This window comes from Ahaetulla prasina, chromosome 2 (genome assembly GCF_028640845.1).
Source record: "Ahaetulla prasina isolate Xishuangbanna chromosome 2, ASM2864084v1, whole genome shotgun sequence".
Classification (NCBI taxonomy): Eukaryota; Metazoa; Chordata; class Lepidosauria; order Squamata; family Colubridae; genus Ahaetulla; species Ahaetulla prasina.
The window spans coordinates 166,059,252-166,071,969 of NC_080540.1; the positions used below are offsets into that span (position 1 = coordinate 166,059,252).

The 12,718-nt window shown below is 44.0% G+C and overlaps 1 protein-coding gene across 5 annotated transcripts in view; it reads left to right on the forward strand.

Moving 5' to 3' along the window:
- ARHGAP9 (Rho GTPase activating protein 9) overlaps window positions 1-12,718 on the forward strand; it is a 58,809-nt gene that overhangs the window by 35,864 nt on the left and 10,227 nt on the right. For all 5 annotated transcript variants that reach the window (XM_058171520.1, XM_058171521.1, XM_058171523.1 and 2 more), the window contains 7 exons: window positions 746-827; window positions 5,937-6,032; window positions 6,436-6,534; window positions 8,721-8,847; window positions 9,413-9,523; window positions 11,500-11,598; window positions 11,715-11,792. In XM_058171520.1, the coding sequence (XP_058027503.1) occupies window positions 746-827; window positions 5,937-6,032; window positions 6,436-6,534; window positions 8,721-8,847; window positions 9,413-9,523; window positions 11,500-11,598; window positions 11,715-11,792 (692 nt within the window). The remainder of the gene's footprint in view (window positions 1-745; window positions 828-5,936; window positions 6,033-6,435; window positions 6,535-8,720; window positions 8,848-9,412; window positions 9,524-11,499; window positions 11,599-11,714; window positions 11,793-12,718) is intronic.

Consider the following 12,718-nt stretch of genomic DNA (forward strand, 5'->3'; position numbering starts at 1 on the left):
ATGCAATGCAGATTTAAAGCTGACCAGCTGTTGTAAGGATGTGGACCAGGGTTATTGCCCCTTTAAGATTGAGGATGAGTCAGCAGGGTTATTGCCACTATAAGAAGCTGTCTATATAAGAGACACCATTAGAGGGCGTCTCTCTCTTTCTCTCTCTCTCTTGTGTATCATTTGTCATTTTGAATAAGTAGCAGAAAGAGGAAACTTGAGAGTTCACAAGGTTGATACTATTTGGAACAAAACTGTGACTAGATATTCTGCTTTGGATACCACAAAGCCTTCTCCCAGCTGAAAACAAGGAAAACAGGTCATGGAGAGGATGGGTAACATCCCTCTGACAATACTACGGACTCCTGTTCTAACCCCAGCTCATAGTCCCTTGTCTCCATCAGTCTATTATTTCATTAGCAATTGTTCAGCAAGAAAGGGGCAGCCTGGCATTTCTCATTTGTGATGTGAAAATTCAGAAAATGTTCTTGTTTTTGAGGCCAGAAACTGTCAGCAAAATTGCTCTTCCTTGGTATCTCCTCCAATACTTGGTCATGACAGTGAAGATTTAAGAAACAGCAGAGGTTATTCCAAGGACAAACAGATCCTTGCAGTGCCTGTATGTGGGAGTATTGATCTTGACTGTTCAAGCACCTTTTGACACTTTTAAACTTGGAAGCCCCGGGGGAGGTTGTATGTTTTGTTTATGGCTTTGGTGGGCTGGGCTCCAGTTTTTCTTGTTTTCTTCTACCTCCAGAAAATGCTGGGCATCATCGTGGCTGGTATTAGCTGGGAACAGTCTCATGTTCTACAAGGACCCCAAAGTGACCGCTGCATGGGTGAGTGCAGCAGGAAACAGATGCCTAAATGGCAAATTAGGAAAGGCAGCCTAAGATCTTGTATGCTTGGCAGTCTGACTTTGGACAACCCTAGCACTAATTTTAAAAGCTTTCTGGAAGAAGTCAGTTTAATCTCTGGAAAAGTCATGCATGCTCCCTTTGAGAAATTGTTGGCTGGGAGGACGAGGGAGAGACTTTTGAATAAAAGGGGTGATTTTGCCCATTTAGGGTTCTGGTAGAACTTAGAATAACTTTATTGTCACTTTGAATGTACACTAATCGGCATACGTTAAAATGAAATTTCATTGCATACAGTAACGTCTGGTATAGTCTTTAGATATGTGCACTCACAGTATTTTTCAAGGATGATGTGTGTCCTTGTGTATACTGTGTGTTTCTTTTTCTCTATTCTCTCCCCTTCCCCATCCATCCATCCATCCATCCATCCATCCATCCATCCATCTATCTATCTATCTATCTATCTATCTATCTATCTATCTATCTATCTCCATCCATCTCTCTCTCTCCTATCTCTCTCTCTCTCTCTTCTCTCTGTTTCTCTCTCTCTCTCATCAATCTATCATCCACCCACCCACCCACCCATCCATCCATAGGTGGGCATCACATAATGTAACAACTGGTTTGCCCAGAACTAAAAATGTGAGCGTGTGTGTCAGCCTCCACTCCACTCTTCATTTACTTTTAAATGATTATATCAGTATAATAAATATAGAATGTAAAATGTTTATTTCTGTATTATAAACTTTTAGGATCATGAGGTGAATCATACCACCGTCCGGGGTAAGGGAAAGGAGCTTATTATTAGTGTCGGCTGACATAACTGGGAGGAGGGGTGATTAATGATTGAGTGTTATCAGCGCGCGCTTTCCTAACCGACACTGCATTCCTGAGTTGACTGACATCCAGAGACTTGTGGAAGAAGATTACCACGAGGGGCCGTGAAGGAGTTGGCATTGGACCAGACCAGCCTGACCTCCTGGAGGAGGAGGGACAATTGGGGGGATATGATATGTTTGCCATATTTTGTCTCAGTTCCAGCTTAGCTTGGCTGCTAACCAGACTGTAAAAGTAAAAGTACTTGTTTCCAATCCAAATGGAGTCAAGGTGAATTCTTTCCTATTTGCCGTCGGGGGTAGCCTGACATTAAGCTGGAACTCACATCATGTCTACCAACCAGGATTGCAATCGCAATACCGGGGGGGAAGAAAACCCAAAGGTGATAGAAGGCTTGCTGCCGGCTGAACTGGGGGAGGCGTCCGGAGATATTTCTTCTGTCAGTTTTAACCCTGAGCTGGAGATAATGCAGTTGGAAGAAGAGAGGAGGCAACCCGATTTCAAGGAACCTCCCTCTGGAGTAACTACAAGGAGAAAGGAGAAACTGCGCACTTTTTCCGAGTGGGCTGAGGAGCAGAAAGTCAGAGACAGCCTCCAATTGGAAGAAGCACTACGCCTATTTCGTGAAGTGAAAGTAAGGCAAGCTGCTCGCCAAAGGTATGAATCCCCTGTTCAGTCCTCCAAGGGGGGAGGGGAAGAGGAAGAAGAAATTACAAAGAGGCCCGTTAGAGGTGATTTCCAGGGTGGTGAGATTCCTGAAGAGACGGAAACTCTCTCCCCAGAGGAAGCTGAATTGGATGGGGGCCAGGCGCCACCTGCTGACCATGCAAGGCCGCGCAGGGGAAGGAAAAAGCCAAAAATTCCCCCCATATTAGAAAAATTTGATGGAGATGCGAAGGAGCTGGAATTGTTCCTGGCGATAGTGAATGACCACATGTTAGACTGGGGGGGAGATTATTGGTCACAGGCAGCACAAGTTAGAGCTGTGACCCACAATTTGACCGGAAGAGCAGCTGCATGGTTTGTGTCGCTGTATAAAAACCACTCCCCCTTACTGCAAAATTACGAGCATTTTATTACGGCACTAAGGAGGAGGTTTGAGGACCCCCTGGCGGAGCAGAAAGCCAAAGGTCGAATGAAAACCATCAGGCAAGGGAGGAGACCGGTGGCTGATTATACCCAGGAATTCAGTGATCTAGTCCCCTTGATGAGAGGGTGGTCGGAGGTGATCCTGGTCGACTTTTACAAAGAGGGCCTGAATGGAGATCTCTATGAACTGTGCCGGGCACGAGCGTCTCCAACCACATTGTATGGGTGGTATACCCTGGCAGCAGCGATGGAAATTCAACTAGCGAAGGACCGTAGCAGAAGGCAGCGCACTGGAACACCTTACCCGGCCCATTCCCCTGGGTGGCCCCCAAGGGACACGCCTAGACCAGAGGGAGGGAGGCAACGATCGACTGCGTGCTACAGATGCGGAAAAGAGGGCCATCGGGCAGCCGACTGTCGAGTGAAGTTGGTTCCAAGCACGACCCCTGGTGGTGGGAAGGAAGCAGTGAAACCAACTGCTAAGGCGCGAAAACCGGCAAAAGTGGAGGACGGCATTGACAAGAAGGCACGCCCATCCAAGAGGACATGAGCGTCGACCGACACTGATGACAGCAAAACCACATCGGAGTCCGGCGAAGACTTTGTGGTGAGTTGGGCACGGGGCCCCTTGGACATTCCAGTCAACCTGCATGTTCCCTCCTCGGGCAACAAGGGGGAAATGTTAGCATTATTAGATTCGGGATGTACTAGGTGCATGATCAGTCCCGAACTAGTAGAAAAATGGAACTAAGGTTGAGAACCTAAGCAGGCCCATAGCATTTGCCCAGTTGGATGGCAGTGTGGCAGGGGAGGACCCGCCCATTTCGTAACAGAACCCATAGAAATGGAAATTGGAGACCATCGCGAGATTTTAAACTTCATAGTAGCCCTGGAATGGACCAACCTTTGGTACTAGGACTGTCATGGTTGAAATGGAACCCCATATTAACTGGAGAACGGAGTCTTACGGTTCCGCTCAAGAGCGTTAAAAGAAGGAAAGGGGTTCAAGAAGAGTCAGACCATGGCCATGCTCCAAGATAAATGGGGGGCAATGGTTGAACGGATAGATGGGGAGGAAAGGATACCTAAGGAGTACTGGGACCTGCGGGAAGTCTTTAGTGAGAAAGCATCAGACGTTCTACCTCCCCATAGGCCTATTGATTGTGCCATCGACATCCTACCGGGGGTAAAACTTCCAAAACCAAAAGCTTACCCCATGACCCAAAAAGAATTGGGAGAACTGCGAAAGTTCATAGACAAAAACCTAGAGCGGGGCTTTATCCAACCAGCTAGGCCTCGCGTGGCCGCACCTGTGATGTTCCGGGAAAAGAAAGACGGCTCATTTCGTCTTATAGTTGACTATAGAAATTTGAGCGCAGTGTCCAAAACATATACCCCATGCCGCTCATGAAAGATATGTTAGCACACTTAGCGAAGGAAGTTCTTCACCAAATTGGACCTGCGAGAAGCTTACTCCAGAGTCCGTATAAAGGAGGGGGATGAATGGAAAACCGCTTTCAACTGTCCACTAGGGTGTTTCCAGTTTCGAGTACTGCCTTTTGGTCTGCAGGGGGCGCCTGCAGTTTTTATGCAACTGATAAATGAAATACTCCATCAGCATTTGTTCAAAGGAGTTCTTGTCTACCTTGACGACATACTCATCTATACAGAAACTATGGAAGAACACATTAAACTAGTAAGAGCAGTTCTCAAAAGTTATTGTCTGCTGAACTGTATTGCAAGCTATCCAAATGTGATTTCCATCAAACCAAAATAGACTACCTAGGATATCGCATCTCGGCTGATGGGTTAGAAATGGATCCAGGAAAAGTGAAAGCTGTTTTGGAATGGGCCCCCCCACGCACACGCAAACAGCTCCAAAGTTTTTTGGGATTTGCAAATATCTATCGTCAATTCATCCCCTCCTTTGCTCAAATTGCTTTACCAATCACTAACCTCTTAAAAACTAAAGGAGACACGAAACCCAAACCATCATTACCCCTCGAATGGACAATGGAATGTCAAGCAGCATTTGAAAAATTGAAACGACTCTTTGCCGAACCTATTTTAAAGCACCCTGACATGGATGTTCCTTTTGTAATACAAGCTGATGCAAGTGATGTAGCAGTCGGAGCCGTCTTGCTCCAAAACAATGCTGATGGTAATTTACAACCCTGTGCTTTCACTTCTCGAAAATTGACTGAAACCGAGAGACGATGGGCTATTTGGGAAAAAGAAGCGTTTGCAGTTCATTGGGCTCTACGGACATGGAGACAATTCTTAGAAGGTTCAAATCATCCTTTTGAAGTTTGGACTGATCACAAAAATCTGGAAGCGCTAAAGACTCCTAGAAAACTTTCGCCTAAACAAGCCCGTTGGACTCAATATTTTAACCGCTTTAATTTTACTTTACAGTATATTCCTGGAGGGAAAAACTTCTTAGCAGATGCTCTTTCACGTTTACCCCAATACAATTGCACTCGCTCCGAGGTGGTTCAACCAATACTTCCCGTGCAACAGTTGGCGGCCCCAGCAATAACTAGAAGCCACTCCAAAGCTGACCCCTCACTCCCAGATGAACTAACCAAATCGTTTAAAGAAGCTTTAAACACCGATGACTGGTACTTAACGCATTCCCATGAATGCACACTCCGTGATGGACTAGCTTGGATTGGAACAAAACTATATGTTCCTCTATCACTCAGAGAAACCATCCTACAACGATGCCATGATGCCAAGATGGCAGGGCATTTTGGATTTGTGAAAACTTTGCATCTTCTTAAAAGACAATTTTGGTGGCACGCTTGCTTTGCTCACGTGTGCAACTTCCGGGCATGTGTACGGCATTAAACACATGGTGATTATATAGGACGGGAGAGAGCTGGGGCGGATGGGCGGGCCCAGCCGTTGGGCGGAACTACTGGTTCAGCCAAACCTGTCTGAACCAACAGCAGCCCACCTCTGCATCCATCCATCTATCCATCCATCCATTCATCCATCCGTCCATCAATCAACACAAAAGTCTCTGTTGCTGTGATAAATCAATAAGGAAGTAAACATGGATTAGTACCTATTTTCCTCATCCCTTCCCAGTGACTTCTGGCACAGATCGTGTGGCAATGGGGTATAGAGAACCTCCTAACCCTTGTCCTTTCCTCCCCGCAGACTCCATCTGGTAGCCGGCCTGAAAGCAGTGTGGATTTGCGTGGGGCTCGTATTGAGTGGGCTCGAGATTTGTCCAGCAAGCGGAATGTCTTTCATGTAAGTGTGGGAACTCAGCCCATCTTGACCTGAAATATTTGTACACAACTGCGTGCAAACCTTGTTTGTCCTACTGTAAGTTTGTCAGTTCTTCAGAATTGATTCACAGTGGTCCTGTTTTAAATCAAGATAGTTAATTAGATATAGTCTGGTTTCTGTGGCTGTACTTCACTATAATTCCAGGTTCAGTTGTAACATTAAGCTATGCTTTCCTGGTTTGTTAACCTGCCACAAGTAGAGGAACATAGCAGGAACAAGGGATTACATGAAACTGTTGTCGTTATCGTTTAAAATAAATTAGGATTCCTGCTATAGTCTTAGGTGGTGAGGACCTATTAGAAGAGCATGAGATTATGTTAAGTGGAATTATTGCATAATCCAGTTTGTTCTCTTCACTTCTTAGTTCCGCACTGTGACTGGCAACGAGTATCTCTTGCAATCAGATAATGAAGCTGTCAGCCAGGACTGGTACCAGGCAATCAAAGGGGTCATCCACAGACTAGTGAGTGAAAGATACCGAGAAGTTGAAGTTATCTCAGCCTATTCCTTTCTTCTCTGAAATATTGATGATAGAAAAAAACTGTCCCTAAATTTTTTCACTCCATCCAGGATGGGGATTGTTGTCCAGCTAACATTGCTCAAATGGCAAGCAGCCTGGAGCCTTCAAGACTAAACTGTCCTCTGGCTTTTGTCTCTATGTGGGTGTCTTCAAGTCAGTTTTGACTCTTGGCAAATGCATAGACAATATTATAGTGTTTTTTTGGGCAAGGTTTTGAGGAGTGATTTGCCCTTACCTCATTCCTAGGGCTAAGGGAGAGTGGCTGACCCAAGTTCATCTAGCTGGCTTCCTTGCCTAAGGCAGGGTTACAACTCACACGGTCCCAGTTTTAGTCTTGTGTCTTAACCGCTACACTACTCTACTGCTTTGGGAACTCCCATCATACCTTATAATTGTTTGTGCTTTAATTGGCATTAATGGGCATTGAAGCCCCCCAAGTTTGTAGCATGCTAGGCTGCCAACCCTTCCTTTACAAAGTTTAGGATTACCCTCAAGGAAGAAAGAAGGTCTTTGTTTTAGGTTTAGAGTATGATTGAACTCATTATGTCTGCAGTGAAACTTACTGCCCCAGAAAGCAAAACCTGTTGGGGTGTGGGAGGGCACATCTTTGCAATAAATAAATAAATTCTAATGTAAGTGGAGCCAAAAGCATTCCACTCTTCATTTCTCCCTCATGTACATGAAGGTATATGTGCAACAATCATTCTTTGTCAGTCACTCACTCACTGTCTTCCTTCTTTTTGATCGTGTTAAAGTATTGAACTGATTTTGATGAGGGATCAAAATGAGTGGAATGGTGCTCAATGCTGTGCACAGCCCTTTCTCTCCCCCTATTTTTTATCTGGAGCTCTTGATCAGGGGTGGACTCTCATTGACTTGGGTGTGGGACTTTCCTGGAACACGGAGAAAGTGGGGCTAATGTTGAAGATGAAGCATTCATTCTTCCTTATGGCTTCCATCCTATCACACATAATTGGACTGATATGCTTAGGATTTCGTACTGACGTGCCACTGTGATAAACCCATGGCAGAAGAAGGAGAGAAGTCCTTTGGGGTTATTTGGTGGTACACATGAAGAACTAAAAAATCAATAAAGGACAGACCACAAAAAGGACTCTGTGCATGGTTTGTCCTTTACTGAGCTTCATGTGTACCATCCAATGACCCCAAAGGACTTATCTCTCTCTCTCCCTCTCTCTCTCATTCTCTCTCTCTTCTCTCTCATTTTCTCTCTCTCTTCTCTCTCGTTTTCTCTCTCTCCTCTCTCTCTCATTCTCCCTCTCATACCCTCTCTCTCTTCCCCCCGCCTTTCATGGTTCCGAGCAATGAACCCAATTGAACCAGGATTCAGAAACTCCATTCGGGCTCCGAAGACCTTTTATTGAGTACATTCAGGGGTGAAATCCGACAGGTTCTGGAGAACCGGTAGCGGAAATTTTGAGTAGTACGGAGAACCGGCCAATACCACCTCTGGCTGGCCCCAGAGTGGGGAGGGAATGAGGATTTTGCAGTATCCTTCACCTGGAGTGGGGTGGAAATGGAGATTTTGCAGTATCCTTCCCCTGCCATGCCCACCAAGCCACACCATGCCCACCAAGCCACGCCTACAGAACCGGTAGTAAAAAAAATTGGGATTTCACCACTGAGTGCATTGTATTGGCACTTAGAAAGTTGAAGGTAGCTCTGGGTAATTCTAGAAACTTCCTACCCCCTTAGGTGTCCTGGGTCACGTTAGCCAATCAGCCCAGCGGGATCCTCCCCCCCCCGATCTCAGCAGATGTTCGTTGCCATGACCTTGGTTCACACGCTGCGTCTGCTGGATGTTTTGTTTAGTGGACTCAGGCACCGCATTCCAGTCCTTCCTCCACCTTCTTCCCCCAGAGAGTGGTAACTAAGAAACAAAGCAAAGTAAATATGGCATCAGCCATAGTTGTTTCAAAGCTGACACTCTCCTACCATGGGTTTATCACAGTGGCACGTCAATATGAAATCCTAAGTGTATCGATCCAAGTTTGTAGCTCTTTGAAACAGAACGCTTTGTAGTTGATGGTAGTGCATTTGCCCACTTTGCCCCGTCCTATCTGGCTGCTCATTTCTCTGGATTAAGCTCCTTCCTTGCTCCACTGCAGGATCAAGAGAACCCTCTGGAGGAGCCGCTTCTGTACCCTCTCTATCGGTCAAGCAGTGCTGAGCTGGTGGATTTGAGCTGGGATGATGAAGACGAACTGGGGGTCTCCAAGGGTGAAGTGCAAGCAGGTTTGAGACCAGCAGATCTGGGATGGAGTGAGGAACCGGTAGTAAAAATAAAAGCTGTCAAAAATAGGGCTATTGTGTCCTATTTTGAAGTTGAAGACTACTTCAGCTTCAGTCACAACAATAACCGAGCACACAGTAGATTTAAGCTTAATGTGAACCGCTCCAATCTCGATTGCAGAAAATATGACTTCAGTAACAGAGTTGTTAATGCCTGGAATGCACTACCTGACTCTGTGGTCTCATCCAAAAATCCCCAAAGCTTTAACCAAAGACTATCTACTATTGACCTCACCCCATTCCTAAGAGGTCTGTAAGGGGCGTGCATAAGAGCACCAGCATGCCTATCGTTCCTGTCCTAATGTTCCCTTTGATAGTATCCAATTTCATATAGTTATTACATACTTATGATTATATATATGCTTTATATAGTATAGTTATTTCATGCTTATGCTTATATATACTGTTGGGACAAATAAATATAAAAAAAATAAAAATAAAATGTGCGGATGAGGGAATGGCAGCTGCCTTAATTTCTTCTCTTGGCTTCTGTTCCTTCCTCCTCTAGCCCCCGGGAGTCCTGGCAGAGTCTATAAGAAAAGGGTCAAAAGCAAGCTGAGACGCTTCATTGCCAAGAGGCCACCCCTACGAAGTTTACAGGAGAAAGGACTGATCCGAGGTAACGATGAAGATCCCTATAGTTTCATTGCAACAGAGGCTGGGTAGAGATTATGGGTTTTCAAATGTACTTATTTTTGTACCCTATCAGGGTTTGGGGCACACTGTCATAATTCTTTGAGTGTCAGTTTGAGACAAATGACTTTAATTTTGACCAGGATTCATATAACAAGGACCCATAAACAAACAAACAAACAAACAAACAAACAAACAAACAAACAAACAAACGTGTGTGAGATTTTTCTGAATACACAGGGATGAGCACTATGACAACTAATACATTTCCCACCTTTAATGAAAAATGATCACCGGACTCTTTCTACCTCCCTTTATACTGTGTCTAGCAGCACAACAAAAATCTTGATGCATTAATTTATTTTTAAAGTTAGTGTGGTTTAATACCAATAGCACTTAGGCTTATATACTGCTTCATAGGGTTTTACAGCCCTCTCTAAGCAGTTTACGGCATCAGCATATTGCCGCCCCCCCCCCCCAACAATCTGGATCTTCATTTTACCGACCTCAGAAGGATGGAAGGTTGAAAATTTTATATCAAAAATAAGGAAAACCTGCCTCTAAGCCATCCTGAGGCTCAGAAGTCCCGCCCCCCGCTAGTCTGGCCTTCCTCACAGGTTGTTGTAGGGAAACATTGGCCTTATCCTTAGACATTTATTTATTCATTTAATTTGCATGCTGCCCAACTCTCAATGGCTCTGGGTACTTGTTTCAAGTAAAACAAGAACTAGAATATAATAAGAGACAAATTAAAAGAATAAAAAGGGCAAAAATGATAAAAACTGGTCAGGAATGAAAGAAAAATGATCTCAATTTATCCAAGAGGAGTTCATTTACCTTCACCAAAGGCTTAGTGAAGACCCAGACCTTCGAAACCCTTTGAAACATCAGCAGAGTCAGGTTCATGCAGATCTCAAGACAAATTGCTAGACCAATTCTAGAATACAGCTCACCTGTTTGGAACCCTCACCACATCTCTGACATCAATACAATTGAACGTGTCCAGAAATATTTTACAAGAAGAGTTCTCCATTCCTCTGAAAACAACAAAATACCTTATCCCACCAGACTTGAAATCCTAGGCTTAGAAAACTTGGAACTCCGTCGCCTTCGACAAGACCTAAGTTTAACTCACAGAATCATCTATTGTAATGTCCTTCCTGTCAAAGACTACTTCAGCTTTAATTGCAATAATACAAGGGCAACCAATAGATTTAAACTTAATGTCAACCGCTTTAATCTAGATTGCAGAAAATATGACTTCTGCAACAGAATCATCAGTGCTTGGAATACTTTACCTGACTCTGTGGTCTCTTCCCATAATCCTAATAGCTTTAACCAAAAACTTTCTACTATTGACCTCACCCCATTCCTAAGAGGACCATAAGGGGCGTGCATAAGCGCACAAACGTGCCTACCGTTCCTGTCCTATTGTTTTTCTTTTCTTCTTCCTATATATGTTTATATGTGTATATACTATATAATCTTTTTGTATGATGTTGTGACAAAAATAAATAAATAAATAAAATAAATAAATTTAAGTTTTTTTCTTGTTTCTAGTGTTCCTAACTCAAATCACTACTGCTAAGTCACAAATCTGAGTTTAAAAATTCTGAGGGGCCATGAATTTTTTTGTGGCTGAGGGAAACAAGTGGCACAGGTTTCTTTATTTTTTACAATTTTTATTTGGTCATGGGGTTTAAAACAAAATAAATAGATCTAGCAAGGAAAGGTTTAATAAGTTGATTTCAGTCCATGGGTATGTGTGTACAGTCAGAAATCAGGTTTATTGTTGAACTTTAGCACCAGGATCTTGTGGTGCTTTAGGCTCTATAAAAATAGGGCTAGGATTGTACAAATTGCTCATCTATATTTATTCCCTGGCAGAGAGATAATTGTAGCCCCCCCCCCACCAGAAAAAAGTATCTTCAATTGCTTCACCGTTTCCATTTCTATTCTCAGACCAAGTCTTTGGCTGTCGGCTAGAAGCCCTGTGCCAGCGAGAAGGGGGCACAGTACCCCGGTTTGTCCAACAATGTGTGGAAGCTGTGGAACAGAGAGGTAGGGTATCCCTAGGTCACCACTTCATCTCTGTCTCAGCTAGGGTCTTCCTCCTAGTTCTGGCACTGCATAGATTTATGTGGGGGATTCACAGCAGTTCTGTCCTTCTCTTTCAGGGCTGGATGCAGATGGAATCTATAGGGTCAATGGGAACTTGGCCGTTATTCAGAAGCTGAGATTCATAGTTGACCGTGGTGAGTATGTATAGAATGATAAATGGTGAACATGGAGTTATAGGAGGCATATCTAAATCCAAGGGGTTTAGAAATTCAAATAAACAAGTAATTTCTCCCTAAAATCACTTTCAGATTATTTGGGCTTTTTGGGGGGCTTTTTCCATACTGTCTGTGTTTTATAGTTTCTCTTGGGCTATAGCTATAGGTTTATAGCTTCTCTCTTTTTTTGCCTTTTCGTTTCTGCCTTTTTTTTCCCTCTCCGTGTGTCAATTCACCGCTATTTTAAGCTTAGGGGTTTTCTTTCATAATCTTTTTGTTATTGCAGGTCCTTAAAATAAAAGTTGGTAAATATTTCACCCAATTTCAATGTTCTGTCCATACACAGCTCCTCCACAATCTTGGTTCCCAATTGTCTCAGCTTTGGGGCTGCCAGCAATGGCGGCCATGCCTGCTGCCGTTCAGGGAGAGCTTGCTTCGGACCTAATGAGGAATTTGCGGATTCCTCATGGTCAGTGAAATGCCTCTCCTTTCTTCACCGTCCCTACAAGACGGTTGTGACCCCAAAGAATCTCCTGGCAGTTTCCAGCTGGATTTTTGCAGGGCTCAGCAGAGCCCGCTATTTTCTAACTGTTCATGCTGAGGTTGCAATCAGAAGTCACCTGTATATATATGTGTGTGTGTGTGTGTGTGTGTGTGTATATATATATTTTCTCATCTATAATTTTCATATATGTTACAGGGATACACACACACACACACACATATTACAGGGATATGTATATATATATTTGTTTTCTGAGGCTCCCACCCAATCAGTTCAAACCCCCACTAGCAGTTAAAAGGAAGAAATAGCTGCGATCACACATTGCTCCCAGAAGCACGAAGCTGAAGCCTGAAGATGACGAATGAGACTTTGTCGAAACATCGCCAAGACACTTCCAATT